A 26,710-nucleotide genomic window follows, 5' to 3' on the forward strand; every position below is an offset into this window, starting at 1 on the left:
AACTTTTAGCTGAAGGAGGGCAGGTTTACATTAAATGTTAGGAAGAAATTTACTGTGAGGGTGGTGAGGCACTGGAACAGTTACAGAGAAGCTGTGAATGCTCCCTCCCTGGAAGCATTCAGGGCCAGGCTGGACTAGGCTGGTCTACTGGGCAGCATCCCTGCCCCTGGCAGCAGGGTTGAAACTAATGACCCTTAAGGTCCCTTCCAAACTAAGCAATTGTATGATTATATCATAGCCTTGCACTCAGGGAAATGAAGAAGCCTCCCATTTCAATGGAAGTCACTATAGAGCTATGACGATGGATTTGATCACTCAATAGGAAATAAAAGTAATAACTATTTTAACTCCAAACTGTAAGTTTTTGTAAGTTTTTGATTAAATTAATTAAAATAAAATTTATTTGTGAAATTCTCTGTTTAACACACTGTGCTGCTGTTCTCTGTGAATCTTTGATCCAAAGGCAGAGGCTGCCAACCAGGAGATTTTCTTGAACTTTTCCCAGTGCCATCCAACAGCAGTATTTGATCAATTTCCTTAATGGCAAAGCAAGAGACAGGATTACTGGACAGTGAGTAAAACATCTGTCATAATACAATGCACTTAATGACAAACTGCATGCATGGCTTTGCCAAAAGTTTTTAAAATTTCACGATATGCTGGAAGTGCTCAACTTCTCCCACTACATTGCATTGTAGTTTTGCTTCATCACACTGATTAACAGTTTTAACTCAAAGTGGGTAACTTTAAACCATTTGCAAACACTGCTTTAGAGCAAACTGGATTTATACTTGTAAAGAGTGCTCAAATCATGTGTTTAAAAGCAATACAATTCAGTGACCATGTTCACAACTACACTGACACAGAAGACAAATAAAAAGCAGTTGCTACTAATTTAAGCTTGTATTCTTCTATCTCCACTTTTTGAATGCCAGAAGTCTTCAACATCATACACCTCTTACTCTCTTGCTCCACCTCACACTCCAGCAGTTGTTTACTCATCTTGGCCTAGAGCTGACAAATATTCCAAAGCAATCCCATGCTCATAAGATGGACAGTCGAAGTCTAGGCAATGATCAACTGCAAACATAGTGAGACAAGATACTTAAAGATTTTTTTAATTCATTTATTGCCTGTGCACAAGAGAAGTAACTACCAATAGAAACTCAAAAGCTATACAGTATTTTTCACTTGGTGGTTAGAAGTAATTGAGTATCACATGACCATGAATAAAAGTAATGCCTCCAATTACAGATCATAGTATATTAGAATCTCAATGGAACAAGCTAAAAAGCCTTAAAAGCAATTTCCAGAGTACAAGGCTGTGCCCCCTTTATTTTGCACAATGACAAAAGTAATTTACAGTTAATCTTTCTGAATATTGAGAAAATGTTATAATGCAAGTTTTTGTGCAGTTAAATGTAAAGAGACAACCAGAACAGTAACTTGAGTATATTTTAACTGAAATTGCTTAAGCATTTTGTTCTGAAACGGTTACAAAGATCCTGAAAGATTCTACACCAAATCCAAGTCTTAGGACTTTTTTCCCTGGGTTCTTTTTTTGTTGGTGGTTTTGGGGAATTTTGTTGTTTGGGTTTGGTTTTTTTCTATTACTTACAATCTCATCCTATCGCAATGGGTAAATCTCTAGAAATGAGCTGTCTGTCTCCACTGTATATATTGTGTTTATACTTTATACAAATTAAAGCAAAAGATGGTAGATTACTCAAGTGGTATAAATATTCCAGCATTTTGCTAGTCAAAAAAAAAAAAACCCCATGCCAAAATCACAATAAGCAGTATTGGTACCACAGCTTGAATTAATTTGTTTCCTTTTCAATTTGTAATCTACATAAATTACTACTGAAGCATACTGTTTAAGTAGTAAATACATTGGCCATTTGTAGATCAGACAAAAATTGTTCATCCAACTGTGAAAGCTGATATTGTTTCCAAAAAAATTACAAATAATGCAGAACAAAAGAACTGATGCATTCAAGAAAGTGAAAATGCATTGATTCCCACTGTTTGAAGAAAACTACTGCACCTCCACCTTCAAATGCATCAGATTGGTTTTAGTTATAACAGGACAATCCCAAGAGTCAGAATGAAATAAAGCAATTTGAAAGATTTAAGAGCTGTTATCAAAAATAAATTACATTTTTTCAAGTTAAAAGAAACACTGCTATGAAGGTTGAGAGCCAAGCAGCCTTTCAATAGCTGCATTGATGTCTCCTCCTGTTGCTATCAGTGCTTGTAAATTTGCTTCACGGTTCAGAAAGCCCATTGCACTCAGCTGTTCCAGTTGTTGTTGAAATCGAACTTCTGGGTTTTGCAACTGCTAAGAACAAAATTTAGAGCTATAAAAGCATAATAAGCATTTAGCAAAACACAGAATTTAAACATAGTTTGGTTCAGCACCACTCTGTCTTTCCTAAGTTTTGACTATACCTTTTTCAAGTTCCAAAAACTATATTCTGACAAATTCAGTTAACAATTGAAAAATTTTTTAACAAGTCAGCACCTTCAAATTTTAGGAGTATCTACACTTACATGACATTCCTGAATTCCAGGAAAAACTGATTGTTTGATAAAAGAGGATTAAAATCAAATTGGGTAAATATATGTCCCATGATCAGTTTCTTAAAGACATACATATATGTATTTTATTAAAATGAAACAGAGTTCAACCTTGTAATGTGGACAGCAAAGAGTAAGATGTTGCTGTCAACAGTATTGAACATCACAGGCCTTATTTTTCCTTGACATAAAAATCACCTCTTGTAATGCTCCAAGTATTTCTTCACTAAAATTACCAAAATCTTAACTGTTAGAGCAAACTAACAGGTGTGCTTTATAGAAAAATCCTGGCAAAATTCTGCATTATTTCAATGGTATGACTTTCAGAGACATTTTTTAAGTCTGAACAATTATGAGAAAATAATGTGCTGGGAAGCCACTTTTTTAAATGAATGACTCAGTTTAGATTGGTACACAAAACCTGTGCAGCTACTGCCAATTATCCTTTTGTTCTAGTTCAGCAGATTCATGCTTTAAGAAATTACCACCCCTATTTAAAATCGGCATATTGTTCAAAACGAATAAAACTAAGATATAACCTGAAATTTAAGAACTTCCCTGCAACCTGATTCCCTCAAATAAAAATAAACAGAATGTTGACCCAGTAGGTAAGATCTGACAGTGTAAGTGAAAATGTGTAGGAATATGGTTTGCTACAGTAACACCCACCGATGCTTTCAAGGGGCCAGATAAGAGAAAAAAACCTGTCAGATCAGCAACGCTGAATTAACTCACCCTATGGCAAATAAGGAGGGAAAAGCTGGACTGCCCTTTCCACCAGCAGTCTGCTATGTCACATAGCACTCCTGAAAGTTAACAGCATGACTCCTTTCAAGCCAGTCTTGCCCACCACTACTAGTAAAGTGGCTACCTCTGCTTGACTTCTGGAGCTCTCTGGAAGCCTTTAATCCCACTCAGTATGTTAACAAAATGCACTGTAGTCTGGACCTGCAGGATATTAGTGTACACAAGGAGTGGGCTATTTCAAAGAGGGGGACAGAGGTTTAGTTACAGCTAAAGAGTAAAAGCAATACAGTGAAGAGCACAGAGGTAACAATGTTCAATACACTTAAGCTTTTACTCTTGCCTGAACCCACACTACAACTGTCAGTGAATCTTACCACCTCAATCTACTACCTCAATCTGTACAAGCTCCTGGATTTCAGAAACTCCAGGGCATGAAGATAAGTGTATAAAAATCAACCATTCAGAGCACACTTTACTCAAATTTGATGGCTTTTTCAGCATTTACTGGCACAGCTGCAACACCACTTTTAACTCTCCTCTCCTGCCCTTTGACCCGAAGTATCCAGAGGCTCTTCCCTCAACTATCAGCAACATTTCCAGTGGTTTACAACAAAAAAATAAAGTAAATAGTCAAAACACCAAGAATATAGTGATGTAGTTTACCTGAGCATTTGCACCAGCAAGTGCCTGCAACATCTGGTGGACAAACTGCTGGTGACCAGGCTCAGCAGTTCCTGAAGCTGGACTTTGATTTTCGGTTGAAGCAGAACTAGGTACAGTGGACCCTGTAGGAGCTCCACTGCTTCCCAATCCATCTAAACCAGGATTAAATCTGTATAAATTACAGAAAAAAGAAATACACAATTTGAATAAAAAAATACTGCCTTGCCTCTTCTCATTTACTGTATTACTAGGTATAAATTCTGTCAGAGAGGATGACAATTTAAGTAAAGTACTAAGACAAAGACCAAAGTTGCCACTGTTTAGAAGTAAACTGCAGGCAAAAATGTGAGGAGAGATTCTAAAACACATTTAGTTAAGCTAAAAAATGGCAGGGAGAGGAATCTTTAATAAAAACTTAATAAATCTCTAAATGTAAGAAGAATGAACAATACAAGAGAGAAGCTCCTGTCTGAATCAGTTCTTACCCTGGTATAAGCCCCGGTGCTTCTGTCGCTAATGTCTGCAACCCCTGCTGAATCTGTAGCAGAGCCTGCATTGCTCTAGGGTTTGACATAGCTGATAAAGTGTCAGGATTCTGCATCTAAGAAAAGGAGAGAAACTCTCAATTGTATGCAGATGTTCTGCATTAATTTTTATTGTTAGATGTCTTATAGAATCTGACATAACTTCAGAACTTGTTTTTCAATTTTGTCGTTTATTTACAGGAAATCCTTTAGTCATCTTTTCTCCTGTGAGAAACTGTTCATAGAAGTGAATCAGTGAACTCCCTAGATGTGGACAAAGCCTTTCAAATGAGAAGTACACAAAGAGAAGTATTTTTGATTACAGACCTCAACCTTTCAAAGCCATAGACTGTATTAGTACTAACATTATTCTAGTATTAGTCTTGTATATCATACTACTAGTAAGCAACAACACTCAATGAGATGAAACTTGTCCAACAGATATCTAAAAAAAACCCATGTCTTCTCCCTAGGTAATTTCAGATTACAGCAGTTTGGTCATGACTATTTGTACACATCTTCTCATATGTGGTGCCCTCACAGTCTGAAATGTAAACAAATACACTACGAAACATACAAGCAAGTAAATGAATAATATTCAAGGATCCTCATTCCACTGTGACTTCAATTAAAAATTTGCTTTCACATCCACAAATGATTTAAAAGGCAAATCCTTTTCATTTCTGAACTGAAGCACCCAAAAACCTGACTACTCTAGATAAAAATCCAAAACTCGTAGCTGAAGTTTACCTCTGCTTAGAGATGCAACAGATATGTAAAAATCAGTTTCAGTGAAAATGACAGTTTTGGTAGCCAGACCCACTTCAAATAGCTGACAGGCTTATTAATCTTAACACCCTTCCCCTGGCAACTAGACCAAATTACTTTTCCTGGAAAAACACTTTTGATTCATACAGAAATCACAGATTAAGCTTCCTCTGGTGCAGATCAGAATTGCAGAACAGGACATGAAGAACTCAAGTATAGGTGCCCTAGGAGACTTCAACACAGCAAGTTAATATGCTCCATTCATCTCTTGGATTTTTATTTTCCTGACAGCTAAAAGTCAAAGAATAACTAACTGTACAGATGGCAAAGGTTACTCAGCTAGTATCTCATCTTACTTGCTGAAGGAAAGTTGGAAGTTGTTGTCTCATTTGTTCCTGAAGCTGAGGATTTCCAACAAATAAAGGATTATTCAGCATCATCTACAGGACAAAAATATTTAACTTCAAAGATCAAGCAGTAAAATCCACAGAAGGTTTTACAACAACTACTGACATGGTAATAATCTATGAAAATAATCTCACAGAATAATCATCATGCTTTGGCCAAAACTTTTTGGGGATGTTTTGGTTTATTTTGGTTTTGCTTTGGTGGGGGTTTTTATCTTTACAGTGAATTTCCAGATGCAAATACAGCAGGCTTGCCAATTACTACAAGAAAATCCTTTTCTGCTCAGCCTCTACTACAGATCTAAGTAAGAGCTTCCCTGTAAATACCACTGGAAGTCATGGATATTTCCAAGTGAGTATTTAATAAAGAAAAGATAATGTTTTTTCAATCGCAGTTCAGGATTTTGACATTACTGCTTTAAGCAAAATTTGAAAGCACTTCTACAATACCATTCATAAAATAGCATCTCCATTTTTAGAGGGAATACAGCTCACAAAAGAGAAGTCAAAAATAGAGAAATGTGTAGATATAGAACCAGGTCCCCACCCTTCATTCCTCCCAACCTAGTGAGGGTATTTATTCACTGATAGATCCACCATGATTTAGGACCAAAGCATTTGTTCTGTCTTTTTTTTATGCTGGGTCACAAGTTTAGGGCTATACAAAACAATCATAACCTTACAAATTATTTTTGAAGCATGTTAGGCATGATGTTCAGTTGTAAATTGAAGAAACTCACTGTGACAAATTGCTAAATATAAGTAGGTAATAATTTCAGTGAGTTAGGGATTAACATTAAAAACTGGGCCACTCGCTACAGACAACTGTAGAGCCATTTAGGTTTTGTGTTTTGGGGTTTTTTTACTTTAATACACACAATACATTACTACACCAAATGCAATTTACCTGTACTGCAAGATCAGGATTCTGGCTTAATGATTGCATCATGCTTCTCATGTAGGGTGCAGACAACATATTCTGCATAAGCTGTGGGTTTTCTGTTATCTGCTGTAATAAGCTCTGCATTCCTGGTGTGTTGAACATAGCAGCTTAAAAAAAGGAAAAGGCCACTTTAGTAAACATTCTGACCACCACTAGACTATCTAAAACCAGGATATAACCACCTGAGTTTTAGACCCTGAAATATACCTTACTGTGGTTCTGCTTACACAGACACATCTACCCTAGAAGCTAAGACAGATGCTGTATCCAGCAAGCAGTCCCATTAAGTATCCACACTATTAGCTGTTTTCACATTTGTCTCCAAACAGAAAAAAATACTGCAATTAATCTGGAGAATCTCTACCTTTGTTATTTTAAGACAATATACAAGTACTGTTATCGCCCCAAATTTAATTTTTTGTAATTTTTTTCTACAGAGAACTTTGATAGTAGTAAAATGTTCTACAAAAGTAAATAAAAACTTTAAAACAAAAACTCTCTTTCTAATGAAAGAATCACTTCAGCAAGCTTCCAAGTACATGCAAATACATAAAATTCCAGTAACAAACAGACCTCCAAGTCCAAGTCCCACATTCGGTCCGGTTGAGCTCTGTCCCATAGTGCCAGAAGTGCCATTTTCAGCATTACCACTGTTACTGCTCTCACCACTAGTGCTGGTATTTGTCGTAGAAGTCTGTGAGCTGGACTGAGAAGCCCAGGGATTTGGCAGAGGATCTCTATTTTCTGTACGGGATGGCTGACTGTCCCCTCCTGCTGATGGATTGCTTACTAAAGAAGCAAATGGGTTACCTCCAAACTACAGAGAAAGGAAAACAAAGGTATCATCTACAAATTGCCCCTCCAGATGAATCATGAAGATAATCATTTATGGTTCTTAACCAGTTAGATTCAGGATTCTACAGTAATTACATATTGTGAAAAGACGCTCAGTTGGTTAAAACTTGGTTATAATAATGCCAAGGTCATGGGTTCAATCCCCTATGTGGGCCATTCACTTAAGAGTTGGACTCAATGATCCTTGTGGGTCCCTTCCAACTCAGAATATTCTGTGATTCTGTGACACTAACATCGAGAGATACTTAGGACCTCCAAGAAACTTAAATCATATTTCTTTTAGTAAGTAGTATTGCTCCTACACTGCATTTTTATGACAGTGCAATTTTATCTTGTACACTGGTTTCCAACCCTTTTATTCTTCCCACGTTCAGTTTGAAGTTACTAAATATACTCTTAATATGATTTTACCCCACCTCCAAATTTTAAGGCAAAAAATTAAAGACTTTAAAAACTAAGTAATACAGAAATTTGTTAACTTTAAAACAGCTTCTCAATCACACAAACTAATATCTGTATTTCTTCAGGCTTAGAAGAACATAGGATTTTAAAGTTCCTCTCAAGAGTATGTAACAAATTCTGAGTTTCAAGAAATGTTTTGGCAAGTACACATTGGGAAATTTACACTACTTCCATGCTTTTATTTAAAAAAAAAATATTTACTTTTGGTGTCACGTGTAATCTTTTCTCACCTGTTCCTGTGCTGCATTCAATATTGGCTCAATATCTGTGTACATACGTCGCAAGGCATTGTATCCACCTGGGATACTCTCAAGGTTGCTCAAGGCCCGGTCCTGGTTTCGCATCATTTCCTGCATCATTGCAGGGTTTCTAGCAAGTTCTAGTGTCTAGAGAAGTGGAACGTTTAATCTGTATTAATAAGAAATCCATTCTAAAGTGAAAACGTCAGCATTTGGCAATATCTCAGTTATCCCTGTCTAACACAGTTTGAAGTTATGATCAAAGCTGAATCAAGCTGTCAGCTAAAGTGCGAGCCAACACAATTCCGTATTTAGCCAGCATTCTACCACAGCTGATTGGGTCAGGAAGACTGGCTAAACACAAGAAATCCCCTGAATTAACTGTTCTTTTCTTTCTTCACCTTTTCCACACAATATACCCTTACCATTTCTAGCACCATTACAGCAGGCAGCCTATTAAATTTAAAATAAATACACACAATTTAAAAAGCATCTATTTATCTGTTTGGTTTTCATACATTCTGCCACACAACATACCTTATGCATCATCTAATTTTAAAAGCATTTAGAAGTACCCACAGTGAGATAAAATGAAACTATGTAGGATTTTTGAGAATTATGTTTACTAAATTTGTTGGCTGGACAACAGGTTTTAAGTGCAGACAGGCACATCCAATCCCAGCCTCAGAAGACATGACTACACAGCTTTCAATGTCTTTCAAAACTATGCTGCAGGTTTTCTGAATTATTAAGTCTATATTGAACATTATCAACTGGAAATAAAAACATTAGTTGTCTGTGGGAACTTTTTATGCATTTTCAGCTTAAATACTTCAAGAACGTTCACACACTCCATGAAACGTGTCCAATTCCTGCTGTGTTGTTTACAGTTACAGTACAATCAAAGGTCTTTAACGGATCTTTCTACATACCTGTCTCATTATATCTGGATTATTCAGCATGTGACTGATTTCTGGATTTCTCTGTATCAGTTGCTGCATTTGAGGGTTAGCCATAATTAACTGCCTCATCAGGTCAGGATTTGAAAGCATGCTCTGAACAAATGGATTTTCCATTATCTGCACCATCATTTCTGGGTTGGACATAAGTTGCCGTTGCATCTGACTTTGCAGCTCTGAAAAGTTTGAAGTACTTAAGCCCAGGCTACTCAGACCTGCCAAACCTCCAAGGCCACCTTTAAGAGGATGAAAAAAAAACTAACTGAACTTTCAATTTCTAGTATATTTCCAAACACATCCAGGTTCTTTTTAAACACAAAACTTGAACATATCCCACACTTCAAAATAATGAAAACAAATGGAAAGTTCCATCTTTGCATGGCTGTTACTCACTAAGAGTTTGCTTCTTTAAATAATAAAAATCCAATCAACTGTATCTTAAATATAACTTGCTACAATAGTAATAGCTTTTCTTCTCATTTTCCACCACCAAGATGCAAGAGATGTTTGAGTTCAGGGCTCCAGGTCCATGTCCCAACCCCTCCAGCAATAATACTTAACAATTGCATTTGTAGTAATCACTTATCTAAATTATTTAACTAAAACCAAGAGAGAACTCCCAATATGAGTCACAGTCCCTACTCAAATTAAAAGAAGAGTTTCTCCTGGTAATAATGCACCAAGAACTAATTATGTTTTGAACTGCTGTCCTTTGCTGAGTCCAAATAAAAAATTTTAGAAGGTGCTAGTCAGACTGAAGAACGATTTAAAGCTAAAACATCAATTCCTTACTATGGCTGATTTTTCCAATTCTACCTCTTCCCACTCCACAAATGCAAGAAAGGTGAAAAAGAATGAAACAAAAACCCCACTGCAATTATGGAAAGATATTATTCAGTCAATAGACTGCAGCCTCTTTATTCATAAAAGCAAAGACAATCAGACTTGGAACCTGAAAAATACTTAATTGCAAGATTAGCATAAATCTTGTTTTTTCTATTGCACATCTTTGGTTTGTGTTACAAGTCCAACTTCTGTTTTCATCAGTACTCAGATAACAGGAATTCAGATGCACTTTGAAGGAGCACAGGGACACTGGAAAGAGTTAACTGCCCACAGTGCCAAAATATAACACCAGTAGTACCTCACTACTGAAGGTGAAAGGTACAAACCCGAAGTTTGCGGTGAAACAGACACAATTTGCCCAGAGTTGGTGCAAGCCCCATCCATGGAAACATTCAAGCTGAGGGTGAATGGGGCTCTAAGCAACATGCTGATCTAACTAAAGAGACTGGACTACATCACCTTTAAAGGTCCCTTCCATTCCAAATTATTCTGTGATTCTATATAAAATTAAAGAAACAACTTTCCTGTGGTAACTTAGGGATCAGAAACTGTCTATCACCAATTCGAATCATATTTGTAGTCAGTTTTTTTGGCTGGCATGTTTGGGATTTTTTTAAGGTCCTCTCTACATATTACCTGAATCCAAGAGAAGGTAACCACAATGGTACCTAACAAAAATTCTTACCCAAACCAAAAGGGTTACTATTTGTTGAAGCTGGTGTTGAAGTACTATTGCTTGATGTTGATGTGGTAGCAGTACTCCCAGTGGTGCTTGCTTGTTGAGCTGGGTGGTCTTGTGATCTAAAAAAGCAATTTTAAAATTTGAGAGTTTAAAAAGTTATTTTAGGTAATGCCATTAAATGTAGGAATACTTGAGAATCTTAAATTACATTTTGAGTCTTTCCCAAAAAGCAGTTATCTCCAGATGGCTTCCTGTAACAAATCTTTCTCAGACACCTGGAATGCCATCAATTTTGCAGAACAGAAGTTTCAAGTATTTAAAAAAAACAGATGGGCACCACTGAAGCCATTACCAATTTTCTCATCCTACCCTGGGGTGCCTGACAAATAATTGCTTCCTCTGTCCTTACCTTGCTTGAAGAATCCATGCCTTATTCCACTGTACTCAAACACTACTGATTAAACACCTGCACCTCGAAGAAATAAAGCCTAACAAATTTAACATGGCATTTATTTCATCCATTTGTTTCATTTAAACAGGATGCTTTACTGAATGTGAAATTCAGTTAATGTTGCATTTCATTAGATATCAGACTCAATAACCTTTAGGACATCAAGAACAGGCTAAAAATGTAGTAATAAGAAGCTAAAGCCACCACAATACAGGGCAGGCACTAAAGGCTGTTCATGTTACACACTCACCACACCTTTCTACTGCAGGCATGAACACAGGTGTTGCCGTGTAGTAAAAGAAATGAAGGAATTGAGCTTCAATAAAGCTAGCCTGACCTCTCTGTTCAAAAAGGAAAGAGGCTAGTTTGAAGTCCAAATCAGTTCTCCAGGCTGGTTCAACAATGCATCTCATAAATGCCTGTATTTGCCTGTATTTGCAGTACTACAGCATAACATAACCTCACACAGATCTGAGAATTTGGTAATACACTAGGCTTCATACTTCAGTTCATCTTTCTGCTGTAACAAAATTCTGTGCTCGCTCCACTCAAAGACAGATCAGGAAAAGAAACCCCAAGCATACAAAAAAACCCCACACTTGAGAGATGTCCCAGATGTAGAGGCTGTACTGAGGTTTCTAAGATTCTCTAACTCCATTAACAGCAACTGCAACCTTTGAACACTAGGTGACTACCACTGGCTAAGCAGCTGTAATTTGAATGAGGAAGATTATAGACTGTGTACTGACTGCAAATCTCCTGCTAGAGATACTTGGTTTTCTTCAGTCTAGAAAACACATAAATCTCTCCTCCATAAGCAAAAGAAAAATAGTAAAAGTAAAATCCTATCTGTATTTTCAACTGCAAAACTGTTTTGAGTACCAACTATACCTCTTCATATAACAGACACAAAAGGTTCTCAAAAGCATGACAGAAAAGTAGATGAGACTGAAACTTGCAGTTCATACTTCTTCCAAGGAACTGGGATATACACTCTGAAGATAATGGTTTGAGTGAGTGTCCAGTCTATCAGCCTCAAGTCTCTGAGTGAAATTCCTGTGACATGCACATCATCTTTAATACCCATTTTGCCATTATGATTCCTCCTGACAGGTGTTCACCTGAAACTCTTTTCAGAAATTCAGTGCATCCTCACTGCCCATTGCTAATCACTAACTGCTACTCTGACACTATATAAACCAGACTACAAGATTACTCCTAAAGATTGTATCATTCTGGAAAATGTAGCACAACTAAAGAATTTTTTTTTCAACAAGGATTAGTTGGAATGTATGAAGCTCCTGTTTAAAAGTTACACATGTAATAACTGTTCAGAAGGGAAAAGATCATCTTCAAGATCCAGTTTTGGAAAAGAACCTTGGTCTATTCAGATACATGGCAGCAACAGTAACAGCAAGAGTCAACAGAAAAGTAAAATGCACAGTGTAAAGTGGTTGGGAACAAATGAATTTTGATACTCATGGCCAAAAGTCACCACTTGCCAGGCCACACTGGCAAGGTCTAAATCTTGTCTTTCAGGACAAGCATAAAATCCAGGTATTTCAGCAAGAAGAATATTGAGATGTTTCAGGACAACATTATACTATGGCTAAAGGGATTTTCATTGTGCTGACATTTCTCTCTAGCAGGTTTTAGGAGTGTATTTTCAGTTTATTCATGCAAAGCTAGTGGGTGAAAATACTAATGCCTCATTTGAAGACTGCAAAAGTACATGGAAAGGGTCTGTAGATTTTTGCTTGTACTTCCTTGTCAGAGATGATCAAACATTTTGCAGATAATTGTAATAAGCTCTTCTAAAATTATACAATAAAACTGGGAGAGAGTGCTGAGTTAGATTGCAATGCTGATAGAACAGACCCGGGGACACCAAAAATTCCCCCAAATCCACAAATGTGTCATTGTTCGTGGGTGCTCCTTTGCCCAGAGATAGAGTGCAAGAGGGTACAAGAGACTGGCACTGGTATTGCATATATACCATCCTGCATACTGGTATTGCAGAATGCACAGCTGTTGCAGCTCCAACCCACAACCCACCGAGGACTGTGCAATCCTTTGCATCCTGCTAACGCTGCTCACGGAGCCTCTGCCACGCTCGGAAAAAGCAACGAAGAAATGGCAGCAGTAGAACACTAGTGCAGATGCACAAGGCACTGCATACAAACTGGGATGGTGGCTTGTGTCAGCCTGAATTCCAGGCAGAGGAGGCACAGGACAGGGAAGGGAGACCTCTGAGGCTCTTTGGCAAGATTTCATGTGTGAAAAGAAAACCTGCACAACATCTATCAATGCATAGTAGAGCTAATATCCAAGAACTATGGAGGCAAAACACAGCCAGCATGAAAACCAGAAAGTTAAATAACAAAAAAATACAAGATAAACTAAAAAAAAGAAGAGCACTGTAATTTCACAGTTATTCTGCCCCAGCTGTAACTAAGGAGCTGATTAAAGTGATTGTATCAAACCTAGTTTTGCCCAACAAAGCAATTAAATTCAGAATATTTTTACTTCTCAGAGGTAAAACGACCACTCATCGTTAAGGTTACCTGTTTTGTGTTTTGATAACCAGGTGAACAGTGAGTCCATCATGAATTCCATGTTGAGTCAAAGTATCTTGATCTTTTAAGATTTTTCCAGCAAATATCAACACAAGCTGATCAGTGTGGGATTTGAAACGTTTAGAGATTTCTTCCTTGAACTAAACAAAAAAATTAGTATTATACATTTATGCAACTGATTACTGAACTGTATTTTTTTAATAATTTAATAACAAGCAATTTTTTACATTGCTGTATTACCCCACTTGCATTGCACATTCTGTATTTCACAAACTAGAAATACTTTATTAAGTCTTCTAAACCTTTTCAGAGCAAGACGAGATTTCTTTTTCATCCAAAAAGAGGAGATGAGAAGAATTTCACATCTAGATCATTAGTTATACAATTAGTGACATCAAAAATCTGATTCCTCCTAAAGCCTGCTGTAGCTTCAATCAGGCATGCATCCATGGCCATAAATACTTACTGTTATATATACCACTTAAACAAATACAGCACATGGTAGAGTAGGTATATAATTACATACTAGAGAGCACATACTAATATATGTACACACACACACACACATGCCACTTAAGCCATCCATTGCTGAAAGATGATGAGGCAACGTCACAAGTAGGACAAATCTGTCTAGACTTTTGCTGGAAATTAGTATTCTCTTTTCTTGGATGTATTTTTGCTGCCTTCCTTCCATATGTCATAACTAGCATGCCTTTTCACACAGGCAACAATTCCACCTCAGGTGGCTCTGCCTTCTTATTCTATATATGATGTAGCTACTACATAAAATGCATCATAACTTGCAGCCCAGGGCACGGGGGACATACATTTTTCAGTTCACTAAGAAATCACACCCGCATTAAAGAAACTGAACATGAAAGCCCATTCTGTACCTTCTTGCTTTCCTACTCAATAATAACTAAGTTATGCTTTGAATGAGTTCTAATTGTAAAAATACTCTCATCAAAAGCAAAACCTTCTCAAAACTTAATAAGGAATATATCCAAGAAAAATAAGAAGAAAGGGTATGCTTAGAATAATGCCAGATAAATTTATTCAACAAGATTAAGTCTGCAGACTGAATATTTTTAAAACAATCCTAGGCAGTTGGAAAGTCTTTCAGAAGATTGCCCCATTTAAAATTAAGTTAACCATAATACTTTAAAAATCATCCCAAACACTCTACAGAATTCTCGTTCCATGTAGGAAAATAAAATATTCATCTTGCAGTTATTCATAGCTGCACTTTATAACAGGCAGGACTAAAAGAGTAAAATCTTACTATATTATGCTTTGAAGGTGAGTCTCTAACGGAAAGGTTTTGTAACACAGGAAGAAAAAATAGAGTTAAAAAAGGGGAGAGAGAGTCCAAGAGACAATGACATTAAAAGTCTCTGTGTTTGCACAGGAAGTTGCCTTCATTAGTTAGAAGTCTACATAGAATTAGTTCCAGTTCTTGCAGAAATCACTTTTAAGTCAGCCTTTCTATGGGCAATGTTTGGACTTGTGAGTATTCCAGAAAGTCACTCAGTCCATTCCCTCCCCAGATGGGTTACCTGGATTATTTCTGTCATGTTTATCTAGTCTGCTCTCTGAGGTACCCAGCAACACTTTTCCAAGAAACCTATTTCAATGTTTCACTCTACTACTGCTTTATTGTTCTATCCACAATGGGCAACATAAACAAATTGTTGTTCCCCTTTAAATAGGGATTCCAGTGAGGGTTCTTTTCTAATCCAATCATTCCCACTACCCTTTGGATTTTTCAAAACCAGTTACTCTGTTTCCTAAGAGCTGGGATCAATACAGGCCAAAATGTTCCACACTGGTTCATCTAGTGGAATATCAGGACAAACCCCACATTCTGCAAGTTTTATTCCAATTTATAAGAAAAAGTGAGAAATCCATGTGGGAAAATATTTATGTAACGGTGCTGACTCATTTAATAGCTATAATGTCTAGGTATTTTGTAGAATCACAGAAGGCATAAGGTGTTTGTCTCAAACATCAACAGCCAGATGGCTGTGGAGCCAACCAAGGACTGTTGGTAGTGAGACAAGAACTGTTGGTAATAACCAAAGATTTTTGGTAATAACATGCTATGGGAAAGAACAGGATGTGACTGGGGGAGAGGGTCATGCAGACACAGAGGGGCACTTTTTCAGGGCAAGTAACAAGGTATAAGAAAGGTCAAGTCCTCTGTTTGATAATTCTCTTACAGAAGGCCATTACATAAAACCTACATTACCACGCAAGACCTTCTATAAATGAGACTGCTGGTTAGTGTTAACTGTCAGAAATACCATCAGCAACTGATTAGCTTCATACTCTTAATATTTCTTTGCTGAGGCAGAAAAAGACCTATACTCATGGAAAACAGAATTCTAAAAACATTGCTGAAAAGGAACTTAAAGGTCATCTATTTCCAACCCCTCTGCCACAGGCAGGGATGTCTTTCACCAGACCAAGTTACTCAGAGATCCATGCAGCCAGGCCTTGAACACTTTTAGGGATGGGGCATCCACAACTTCTCTGGGCAACCTGTTCCGGTACCTCACCAGCCTCACAGTGGACTGTTCTCCCAGTATGAAAGCAGGTAATGCCATCACCCTGGTATTACCACTTCATGCCCTGGTAAAAAGCCCATCATCATCTTTCTTGAAGGCCTCTTTTGGGCACTGAAAGGCTACTATAAGGTATCCCTGGACTCTTCTCTTCTTCGGGATGAGCAACCTCAAGTCCCTCAGCGTGTCTTCACAGGACATGTGTTCCAGCCCTCTATTCATCTTTGTGGTTCTTCTCTTCACTCACTCCAACAGGTCCATGTCCTTCATGTGTTGGGGAGCTCAGAGTTGGATGCAGCACTCCGAGGTGGGGTCTCACCAGAGCAGAGTAGGAGGGGCAGAATTACCTCCCTTGACCTGCTGGCTGTGCCTCTTTTGATTTGAGCCCAGGAAGTGGCTTTCTGTGCTGTGAGCACACATTGCTGGGTCATGTCAAGCTTCTCATCCACCAGCACCCCCAGGTCCTTCTCCTCAGGGCTGTTCTGAATCCCTTCTCCACCCTGCCGGTACTTGTGCTTGGGATTGCCCCATCCCAGGTGCAGGACCTTGCATATGGCCTTGCTGAACTTCATGAGGTTTACACAGACCCACCCCTCAAGCCTTTCAAGGTCCCTATGGATGGGATCCCTTCCCTCCAGCGTCTTGACCACACTGTTGTACTCAAGCCCACTGTCCATGCTGTAAACAAAGATGAAACAAAGTGCCCATCTCAGTACCAATCCCTGAGGATACTACTTATTGCTGGTCTCCAGTTGGACAATGAGCTTTGAATGCAACTTTGCGTGTGACCACTCAGTCAATTCCTTATCCACTGAATGGTCCATCTGTCAAATCCATGCCTCTCCAGTTTAGAGGTAAGTTATGCAGGACAGTGTTAAACGCTCTGCCTAAGTACAGGTGTATGACATCAATCACTTTTCCCTCATCCACCACCACTGCAACCCCATCGCAGGAAGCCATCAAACTTGCTGGGCATAATTTTCCTTGAGTGAAGCTGTGTTGGCTGTCACAAATCATCTCCATATTTCCCACGTGCCTTACTATAGTTCCCAGGAGGATCTGCTCCATGATCTTGGCAAGCATTAAGGTGAGACTGAACAGCCTGTAGTTCCCCAGGTCTTCCCAACTTCCCTTTTTAAAAATAGATGGGTATTATGTTTCACCTTTTCCAGTCTGTAAGAACTTCCACAGGAAACTGCCCCAGCTTCTCAAATATGATGGACAGTGGCTTAGGCACTTCCTTCGCCAGTTCCCTCACGATCCACGGATGCATCCCCTCATGTCCCGTGGACTTGTGCACTTTCAGATTCTTTAAATGGTCTCAAACCTGATCTTCTCCAACAGTGGGCAGTTCTTCATTCTCCCAATCCCAGCTTTCACCTTTTGCAACTTGGGCAGTGTGGCTGGAGCACTTTCCAGTGAAGGGGACAGACTGGCATTGGTCCCTGGGTTCTGAGCAACTGTGTGCTGCACTACTTTTTTTCTCTTGGGTTTTATTCCTCCTTCGTTCAGTACAATTAACATCAGTATTAACATTGTCTTAAGTGTTAAACTGTTCTTATATCAACCCATTAGTTTTACTTTTTTTCTTGATTCTCTACCCCGTCCCAACAGGCAGGTGAGAAATGTGCAATCAGTTGCGTGATACTTAATTGGTGGCTGGGGTTAAAGCATGAAAGATTATGATGATGGCAATTAATGCATATTTAAGCACTTCTAAAAAAATAATTTTGCTATTGTTTTAAGTCCTCAGTTCGTACAACTTAACTAAAAACAGTATCAGTAAATTAAAGGTAAAATATTTTGTCCCCTGGTGTTACCCAGGACACCCAGGAAAATCAAAAGCAGAAGGATTCAGAGTATTGCTGGCTGGAAATGATGAATATTTCTGTCCAGTTCTCACACTGCAGTCCTTTTAATTAGCAAGTAACACTCCAAGTAATGCTGTCAGCTCATCTGCTTTATTGCTCTAATATACATGTTACACTGCACTGTAATAATACCATGCACTGTGGTATTACAAAGGTGTTCAGTTGTATTTGTGCATGGCAAAGGACTTCAAGTTGTAAAAATTACGTTTTACCACACCTGACACCTACTGCATTCACATAAACTGGTCTATTGTACTCCTCTAGTAACCAAACACAGTAAAAATAATGTAAAGTCATGTCAATTTTATACATGATTACCAGACAAACATGTGGAGACAAACTCAATGAGAATCAAACTGAAACACAGGTGTAACATCCAACAGATTGAGGCCTGGTTTCCCTAGAGAGAAAATGAAAACGCATTCATAATCAATGAAATAATTCAAACTCAAAAGTATGGCAGCTTTATAGATCTGACATGAATTACAGCAATTCCAGCGCTGGTCTTCTGGAAGCACTTTACTCACATGACCATTTTATATCAAGTGAACTTGTTTATATCAACTTTATTTGAAATACACAAACAGTGTAGGTTTTTCCCACAGAGAATACTCATTGTTTTTTTAGCAGCACACTAGCACTTCTTTACACTCTCAACCTTCATGCCAAACATCCTCATCTTTACAGCAACTTTAAAAAAACCACCACTAACAAAACCTGGCTTTTTTTGTTCTACGTTAACACCAAAAAACCCTCCACCATGAAGCAAGCTAGGATTTTTATTACACCTCCTCAGCTTGATTGCCTCTGGAGGTTTTCTCAAGTCATGGGTGGGCACAATGTTGATGTCCAGTGATGAATAAATGCGTATTTGTACCTGAGCTAGTCAAAGTAAACACTTTGTCACTGAACAAAGCAAATATCTGAATACACATGAAGTAGAACAACTGACTAAACCAGACACCGTCTTGCACCATCACTTTGCTGAGCAGAACCAGACTTTAAACATTAACCTCTCTAACAAGTTGGCTTAGGAAGGGCATGGTAAAAAGTTACTCCAGGCAAAATAAAGAAGTCTTAACATTCAAACTGTCCTTCGACATGTTACTACCATGTAATGATTCAAAAGCTTTTGCTGACTCACTTTATGACACTGAGAACAGTAACTGTAAGAACATTACTATCCACTCACATGGCAAAGTGCTGTGAAAAAGTAATAAAAAGAGGAAAACAAATAATGAAAAAATAATTTCCCAGATCCTCTCAATCTTAGCTTAGTAAATCATGTTTAAAAACTCAATCCCAGTAACAGCCTGGAGGAGGTCTCAAGCAATTAATGCCCAAGTCCCATTGAAAGTAACAGAAAATATGCCCATAAAACCTGCAACTGCTTTGAAAACAGAAAGCTACAATTTGATCTAGATGGCAGTAAAAAAGGAAGGTTGTTGACCCTCCTCACATCAAACTCTATTTTGAACCCATTTGTGGATGATATGGAAGGTTTGCACATAGGGAGCTGGACTGCAGTTTTCATTGCCAGCAGTCCCTCAAACAGTTTTCTACTATGAAGAAGGATTTTCAAATAACAGTTCCTTGTTCAGCACTGCTGTTTCAAAACATACTATGGTATCTAAACTTTCAAATGTCTCTCCTACCAACATACACAGTTAAGCACATTGACCAAACTCCTGTCTTTCTTAAACTCACTAAGCAGTCTCAGAAACAAACTTTGATGAGCTCCAGCTTTCTTTTATACAACAGAATTAATGGCTACAGGTCTTCTCCAGGCAAGAAGTAAGGAAAAAACCATTCTCATGGCAATTAACTGCTGATGGTTGTGGTCTTCTTTTATGATGAATCATACCTGGTCACTTTATGACTGTGTTAAAGTGAGTCAGTAAAAACTGAGTTTCATTTCGCAAAATTTGGGACACTAAGGGAAGGGACATAATTTCTCTTTTCATGCAGGAAAACAAACACTTTTAGCCCACAGCAAATAAAGCATTGCTAGAAAGTACACACAAAATTAGACTTCTGCATAAGAGTATTTTGTCTTTCATGTCTCAGTGGAGTTACTACCTTCCTGAGACTTCGCTGATGACCCATGCTAGTTTCATAATCAAATTATTTCCTCAAATCTCTGCAACAAAACCAAACTCACAAAAAACCACATTTCAAGAAACAAAGTCAGATTCTTGATGAGCTTACAAGGCTAGCAGCCGATAAAGGGAAAACTGCAGCAGTGCATAGTAGTGGAAAGGGCTCAGGACTCGTGTTCCAGCCAGTTCTATTCCTTCCAGAGTTCCTCCAGCAAGCCACTCCACTTCTCCAGGCTTTGACTTAGGCAAAATTGTTAGCAATTCTTCACTTCTCCACAAAGGCACCTGCAATCTACTCCCTCCTCTTTCTTGTGTACCTGCTCGCTTACAAAGCAAGGCCAGCTGTAAACTCCTTGATTTAAAATAAGCACTGTCCTGGTTCTGGGTAGGACACGGTAATTTTTTGCAGTAGCCAGGAGGGGGCATGGTCAGGACCTGGAGCTTATTCCAGTTATTGCCTTCGGCAGGGAAAATGGAATTTCTTCTGGGGAGAAGGGGTTCCTTCCAGTGGAGATAATTTGGTGGAGGGAGCCCTCTGGTATTGTCTATTACAGGGGCATTTTTCCCCACATTTCTTTTCTTGTACCATCTTTCATTGGTATTGTTGCAGTTACTGTTTCTTTTCTTAACGCATTGCTGTTTCCAGTAAATTATTCATATCTCATCCTGTCATTTTCACCTTTTGTGCCTCCAGTTCTCTCCAGCCCACTGAAATGGGGAGACAGAGGGGGGAAACAGAGAAGCAAGAGAGAGCAGCATGTGATTTGGGGAGTGTCAGTAGAAGCACTGAACTATGGAGTACCACTGCCAAACCAGGACAGCATTATTTAGCAAGAGCCCACACACTGGTGTGTTATTGACATTGTTTTCACATTTCATTCACATCACAGCACCACATGAGTTACATACAAGAAAACTAACTATCCCAGCCAGAATCAGGACACCATGTCACCACAGATTCTAAATTCTTAGGATTTTGCCCTAACTTTACTGCCAGGCAGTGATCCTTTTGCAGAGCCAACGTTTACAGTCACTAAGCTGCAGTGTTAACTGGCTCTAAAAACCTTGATGATCTTTAAAACCTCTGTGATACCACTGACTGAAAGTGACGGAATTTAGCAAAACAAACTCACAGGAGGAATGAGAGCCCTGCCTGACATGGATCAAGTTTAAAAGAAAATGTATGAAAACAAACTTGTTCCTTTATGCAGTAAAGTATCTACACACAAGACACTTCACAGCTGTAAAGAGGTTTTCATATTTTACTGAATCTGACAGTCATTTATCAGCAAATACTTGCTGAGTATACAGTACTGATACCTTTGAGTTATGTTTAACTAAGCCAACTATCAGGAAAGTCACTATATCTTCACTTCAGAAGGTTCTTCTTCTATCAAATAGCCATCCACCATTGCTCTAAAACATTTTTAATCAAGTTGTCAAAATGAGAAAAACAAAACAGCTTCAGAAATATGAATAATCAGAGCATATTGCAAGGCAGACACCACACAGAGTCACATGGATGTGTTACAAGGCACTGAGACACCAGACAATGGAAAACCTAATGCTAAACAATTCATGTACTCCAGTGACTTGAGTGTCAAGAGGGAGCTAAATCACAATACTGGAAAAGAAGAACAAATTGGATTCCATTCTATAACTTCAATTGCTTTTTTTTGTACCATTCAGTAATCCTTGAATTACAGTGAAACAGGGAGACAGAACTGGATTAAAAGAATTGAAATTAAACTGTACTTATAAAGTGAAACATTACATAAAATATTACAAGCATATGCAAGCCAGGAATGCTCTACTATCAAATTACCCAATGTTCTATTCAACATTTACACTTGTGTGATCCTTATAAAGCAGCACACTATCAATTTGGGATTGTGAAAACCCTGGATTTGGGAATTTGAAGTTTCAACCATGAACTGGACTCAAAGAATACAACTTTACGAGATCTCCACTTGATAAAAATCAGTCTCAACACCATGTAACTATTTACATATACAGTTCTGTACCTCAGCCTTTTTATCTGCCACTTAGTCTAGTACAGAAAGCAGATTTGTGTCCATCTAGTTTAAAAAACAATTCTTTGCAAGAACTGCAGGCTTGTCAAATTACTGGTGCACATTTAGTACACCCACTCTTGGCTGGCCTGGCAGTTGATCGTACTCAGCTGGGCATGTTGCTTTGGTTCAGAGTTGCAATGCTCACAGAAGGCACAAAGTGCATCTTGCAGTGTCTTACACAGCTGTGACAGTAACTCTGCAGTTACAATAAACTGAAAATGGGAACACAGGGCAACTAATGGAGCACCGTGAATCCTCATAAAGCTTTAACTCTTCTAGAACTCCCTCTTCCTGTTTACAGTCTGAATGGTGAAGGTGAAAATGTTTTGCCATGTAACAGGTTCCAACACTTCACCACTCAAACATTCAAGTCGTTCACTGACAGGAAGGCATGAGTTGTTCCCAATGTGAGCCCACTTCTTCTGTGCACAGGCTTTACCAGAACACACCAAGGCAACTCTGCTAAGCAAGAATTGCAAAGATTATATTGCCAGGAACTCAGAAAATAAATGGAAGGATAAAAAGAAAGGACAAGAGACAGTCTTACTGAGTAAGACCAGAGTATCAGCACTGTCAGGGCCAGCTGCAGTCAACAGGTTTACAGGTATTCATCTTTGCCCACCACGCATTCATGAAGTCTTTGCACTGAGCAAGATCAGTGCCACATCCAGTCAAGAAAGCAAATATTTGGTCCGTGTCCCAATACTGAGCCAAACTGTGCTCAGCACAACTAAATAGGTTTCACACAGAAAAAGACAGTTGCAATAAACTGACCTCCCAGAGTGGCTTTGCACTTGAAGGCTATTTTCCATTCCAACTTGCATACTCACTCTTCCAGGTGCACAACACAAGATCAGCAATAACAAATCCTGTTCTGCTGAAGTCTTCCAATATAGGAAAAAATCTTGACAGAAAAGTTGTAGGCCTGATTTACATTAATGGAGCAACATAAAATATGTTTCGTGTAGCCCAAAATTTGACCCTGATGACTCAAAATATTTTCCAAGAAAATCCAGGTTCTGGCAGTATTCTGAAATTACTGCAGAGAAACAAGTCAACTCACTAGGTCATAATATTAGCTAGAGAAATATACATCTGAATGGGGCTTATTTTGCTGGGTTGTTTGGGCATTTTTTCACAAGCTGCAAGATACTGGTCCACCTATCTCAACCATACAAAGCACTTGCTGATTCCAGATGCATTTGGACAGATGTTCAACTTGTCTGGTATTTGAGATTAACCTATTTTCAAGGCTGGCTCAAGAAACATCATATCTACTGTTGATGAGTATTACTATGAAAAGCTCATTTTTATAGTTTAAGAGAAACAGACAACTATTGGTCACACTACAGGGACAGTGCATTTTTTAGCACTGTTACCACTGCCTGGGACTTCACCCAAATGGGCAACCCATTGGTGCAACCTTATTTCACAGGAATGAAGACATAACTGCAGATCTAATCTTTTAACAGCAGTTCCAAGAGAGAGAACACTCAAGAGTTTAAGATACCTGTGCACAACAAAGACATTTGAAGTAGTGTGCTATCAGTGTGCTATGTGAAATAGAGCTATTTAATTCCCTAAATTTAAATGGCTGCTTTCAGTAAAAATTCATGCTCTTGCTAGATTGTACAGCTCTTTCATTTTCAGACAACTGTTTATTTGAAAACCATGCAGCTCCACCGCTACTCACATCTGAAACAAACTTGTTAAAGTCAAATATATTAGAAATTTCACACCCTGAGTAAATCTGTTTATAACTCCTGAAGGACACACCCTAACAGCTGACTGCTTTTCAGGACAAATCCTCATGTTAGATTGAGCTTATGAATCTCTCTTTTGAAATACTCAAAACAAAAACCCCCAGACTGCAAAGACTTTTACAAAAACTGCTGCTCACAAATCTATGGAGAACAGAGAAGTGAAAAGCACCCCTTTCAGACTGAGATTGCTGGGAAAGCAGTGGACAGCATTAAAAAGCAAGCACAGTCATTTTACCTTTGGGAGAAATGCCTAGATCAAGCTTGCAGAGAGAGTAGCTGATAGCACACAATGCTGCAGCTGCCGAAAGCCCAGCGGAGACAAGAGAGCAGCCTCAGCCACTGGCAGCCGGAGAGAAGACTTCAGGGACACTGAGCTCTGGAACACGTACACACTAAAAGCTGATTGGCATAAAAATAACCCCAAAACAACAAAACTGAATCTAAACCAGACAAGAGGATAACAAAAAAAGAGAAAGAACTATCAGTACTTTCTCTCTTCACAGGAACCAGGTGGAGCAAGAGTCTGACAAGCTGGCCAAGCTGGTAGCACTGCAGTTGATACTTGGGAGCCTTAGAATCACAGAATCATAGAATCGATTGGGTTGGAAAAGACCTCCAAGATCATCAAGTCCAACCCTTGGTCCAACTCCAGTCCATTTACCAGATCATGGCACTCAGTGCCACGGCCAATCTGTGTTTAAAAACCTCCAGGGATGGTGAATCCACACCCTCTCTGGGCAGCCCATTCCAATGCCTGATTACTCTCTCTGGAAAGAATTTTTTTCTGATATCCAACTTAAATTTACCCTGGCAGAGCTTAAGCCCGTGCCCCCTTGTCCTATTGCTGAGTGCCTGGGAGAAGAGACCAGCCCCCGTCTGGCTATCTTCATCTTCTGTATCCTCTGACAACTTGACAGTGTCTTTCAGCTCGTGCATAAGGAATGATTTCAGGTTCTGTATCCAGACACAAGTGGCACTCTCACATATGTAACCTCTTTTTGATGAGGTCTGCAATACCAGCCACTCTAAAAAAATGGGGAATAGCACAAAGTTGCCACATTTAGAGACATTTCAGTGAGAAAATGGGGAAATCTTATGGAAAATGAAGGAGGCACTGGATCTAGCCATGTTTACATCCTTTGGAAGCAGGACACTCTGGCTTTTTACATTTTGGTTGCACCTTTTCTATGATTTGTAGCTTTCTAATCTAAATATGTAATTCTAGTCAATATTTGCAGGGTAAACCTTCAACAAAACTGTAAGACTTGCAGGAAATAGTGTCAATGGATCAGCAGGTGCTACTACAGTTGAGACAGAGGCAATGTGAAGCTCAGACTTCCACAGGAACACACAAACCCCCTAAGAACTCAGTTACCTGACAGCACTGCCACGCTAAGTGGCATGTCCATAAAACCAGTACATTTGAGTACAGCAGACTACAAATTTTACAAACACAGTACAAGGATATGATTTCCTCAAAACAAAGGCCTATTTGCTGTTTTTAAAGACAGTATTAGACCAAAATAATCACTGGAATTACAGAGGTGCAGGTGATTGCATATGTTTTCTACAGTCATGCTAGTCAGTCAGTGAGATAACAACTACCAAACTATGTCAGCTTGACAGGACATCTCACACTTACAGAAAGGGAAGAGAGAAGGTTTCAGAGTGACCCAGTTGCAGCCTTGCAGTCCCTTAAGGGAACTTACAGGAAAGATGGGGCAAGACTATTTACAAGAGCATGCTGTGACAGGATAAGGGGAAATAGCTTCAAAGTGAAAGAGTGTGGGTCTAGATTACATATCAGGAAGACATTCTCTGTTGGCAGAGTGATGAGTCACCGGAATATGTTTCCTAGGTAAGTTGTGGATTCCCCACTCCTGGGAGAATTCAGGACCAGGTTGGATGGGGCTCTGTCCAACCTGGTCTAGTGGAAGGTGTCCCTGCTCCTCGGAGGGGGATTGGAACTGGGTGATCTTCGAGGTTCCCTTCCAACCCAAACCATTCTGTGACTTTATAAGGCACATCCACGTCCTGGTCTGACCCTCCGTAGCAACAGGCAGGAGAGAGGGCGGGGAGGAACGGACGCGAACGAGTTTCTCCAGTGCCCCCGCGAGCCTCAGATAGCAGCGCTCCTTTCATGGGCCAGGATCGGCCCTAGTACTCGCCCAACCGCGCCCGGCCTGACCCGAGCGCGCAGGAGCTGCTTTGTCACCGGGACGGGCCCTCGCCCAGCGCCGCCGCCAGCGGGACCCGCGGCCCGGCCCCGGCCCAGCTGCCCCTCGGCCCGTCCCGCCGCCCCTCACCTGCCGGATGCTGCTGTTCTCGGACACGGCGAACTCCTCCTTTTCTTTGGGAGTCTTTACCGTGACTTTGATGATCCGCGCCTCGACAGCACTTGCGGAGTCCCGGGTGGGGGAGCCTGGGGGGCCCCCTGCGGGATCCCCAACTCTCTCCGACATGCCGCGGGCAGGGCCGGGCAGGGCAGGGCAGGGCAGGGCAGGACACGGCAGGGCAGGGCAGAGGAAGGCCGAGCCGGAATCCACAGGGCAAGGCAAGACCGGACCGGGCCGGGCCGGGCCAGCGGCTCCAGCCGACAGCTCGTGCCGCGCCGGCTCTGCGACACCGGAAACGGC

The 26,710-nt window shown here is 39.6% G+C and overlaps 1 protein-coding gene across 2 annotated transcripts; it reads right to left on the minus strand.

Moving 5' to 3' along the window:
- Window positions 1-1,091: 1,091 nt before the first annotated feature.
- UBQLN1 (ubiquilin 1) lies at window positions 1,092-26,710 on the minus strand. Of its 2 annotated transcripts, none has more exons than XM_071581079.1 (11): window positions 26,381-26,710; window positions 13,691-13,842; window positions 10,679-10,794; window positions 9,121-9,383; window positions 8,180-8,335; window positions 7,206-7,449; window positions 6,597-6,739; window positions 5,639-5,722; window positions 4,476-4,591; window positions 3,991-4,159; window positions 1,092-2,338 (listed from the first exon to the last, which is right to left on the minus strand). In XM_071581079.1, exons 1-11 carry the CDS (start codon window positions 26,534-26,536, stop codon window positions 2,186-2,188), a joined length of 1,752 nt encoding a protein of 583 aa, XP_071437180.1. In that variant the 5' UTR covers window positions 26,537-26,710; the 3' UTR covers window positions 1,092-2,185. The 2 variants fall into 2 exon arrangements, with proteins under 2 accessions (XP_071437180.1, XP_071437179.1); XM_071581078.1 differs by having other exon boundaries at window positions 1,093-2,341.

Source organism: Pithys albifrons, chromosome Z (genome assembly GCF_047495875.1).
Source record: "Pithys albifrons albifrons isolate INPA30051 chromosome Z, PitAlb_v1, whole genome shotgun sequence".
Taxonomy (NCBI): domain Eukaryota; kingdom Metazoa; phylum Chordata; class Aves; order Passeriformes; family Thamnophilidae; genus Pithys; species Pithys albifrons.